Source organism: Belonocnema kinseyi, chromosome 7 (assembly GCF_010883055.1).
Source record: "Belonocnema kinseyi isolate 2016_QV_RU_SX_M_011 chromosome 7, B_treatae_v1, whole genome shotgun sequence".
In the NCBI taxonomy this organism is placed as follows: Eukaryota; Metazoa; Arthropoda; class Insecta; order Hymenoptera; family Cynipidae; genus Belonocnema; species Belonocnema kinseyi.
In genome coordinates, this window is record NC_046663.1 from 51,387,222 (window position 1) to 51,388,870 (window position 1,649).

Below are 1,649 nucleotides of genomic sequence, written 5' to 3' on the forward strand. Positions count from 1 at the left end.
TCTTATGCCATCATTTGTAACAAGAAGTAATCCAAATCCGCTGGGCCGCACTTTGAGTCATTTCTTCCTCAATATATTGCGATTGATAATTAATTGTTATTTTTTATTTGGAGAAATTGGTAAATAAATAAAGGAATAATCGTACCTTTTGATTCAAATATTTATAAAGTCTTTATTATTGACTTTGAAATAAGAAAATACATAGTTTTGTATTCACGGTTATAACGAATATATCACGAATGGCCATGCAGCATGTCCATTCACGTCTCCGTTAAGTTGGGTGATTCTGAAAATGCTACCACCCTGATCGCCAGCTGGAGCTTTTTCGTTAGCACCAAATGCTAGTGTAGATACATATAAAGCATTTGAGTAAAGGTCTCCGAAAACGCATGCGGTCACTTTGACTGCAGGTATACGAATAGCTTGCATCACTTCGCCAAAACGTGGATTAATTTGAAGGACCTAAGGAAAATTGAAAAATGTTATTTTCATTCAAAGTTTAATGTTTGGAAACATTTGCAAAGTGATTAAATCCTAACATGTGAACCTCCATGAAGAGGCACCCAGAGCCGACCCTTTGTATCAATTGTCATACGACCCAACATGGCATGATTATTATAGAGAGGAGGTCGCTGGCTACGCGCCCAGAATTCCAAGTCAAAGGCGACACCATTTTTCCCTAAAAAAAGTGATTTAATTACAAGTTAAATGAAAAAAATGTACTCTCCACTTAATTTATTTATTAAGAGGGTGGCTTACCCTAGAATATTTCACAAAATTTCGCGATCATATCGAGAAATGCTGTGAATAAATATAACTTGAAAATGGAACAGGAAATTTCTGAAAAGAATAGTGATTTATCCTTCCGGTCGAAATTTCATTTCTTGAATTAAAAATTGTAGTACAGTAGGACCTGTCGCATCGGGACTCATCGCATCAAAATTGTGGCAGGGATGTAGTCCCCACTCGTAAACTTCTCCACTGGCCGTGATCGTTAGGCGCCCGCGCGTAAAACGCAGCAGACTCCACGCGACGGAATTTAGTGTTATATGCATGAAAATTGATCAGCTTGTAACAGCCGCTGAAATATGAGGACCTTGTTCATTTTGAGATACGTCACTACCAGCAGGTGTAGCTAGACTTGTTTCTGCGACCTTCCTTCTTTTACTTTTCGTACATTTCTCTCTTGCTTTTTTCTACGTGCTGTTACTTTACGTGCCGCTCGTCGCGATACAATGAAGTGCTATTTTACTGCTGCTACGCGGTCGGTAGGATAGCGCTTAATCTGCCTATTTGAGATAAACGGAATTTTGAAGAATAAATTGCAATTTTCGATCAAACTGATAACTGAATTTCCGATTTAAAAATACAATTATTCAATCAAATTGAAAAAATTTTAAATCAAAGAAATGAACTTGCAACTACTCTCTGGAAATGAACCAGAATAATCTTACTAATTTTCAGGGAATAATCACTGACTGAAATAGCCAGAAGTGTGTCACTGACAATCAGTGAGAATTCACAGGTTTACTCAGTGAAATTCCTGCACTTAGGGGCCTTCCATAAACCACGTGGTTAATTTAAGGGGGGGGGGGTCGATGAAAAGCCACGCTGGTACTCATGGGGGGAGGGCGGGTTATGAGCTCAGG

The 1,649-nt window shown here is 38.6% G+C and overlaps 1 protein-coding gene across 1 annotated transcript; it reads right to left on the minus strand.

The window, feature by feature from the left end:
- Nucleotides 1–219: 219 nt before the first annotated feature.
- Nucleotides 220–932, minus strand: LOC117176457 (regucalcin-like). The gene is made up of 3 exons (XM_033366699.1): nucleotides 914–932; nucleotides 540–679; nucleotides 220–462 (listed from the first exon to the last, which is right to left on the minus strand). Exons 1-3 carry the CDS (start codon nucleotides 930–932, stop codon nucleotides 220–222), a joined length of 402 nt encoding a protein of 133 aa, XP_033222590.1.
- Between the last annotated feature and the right edge of the window lie 717 nt (nucleotides 933–1,649).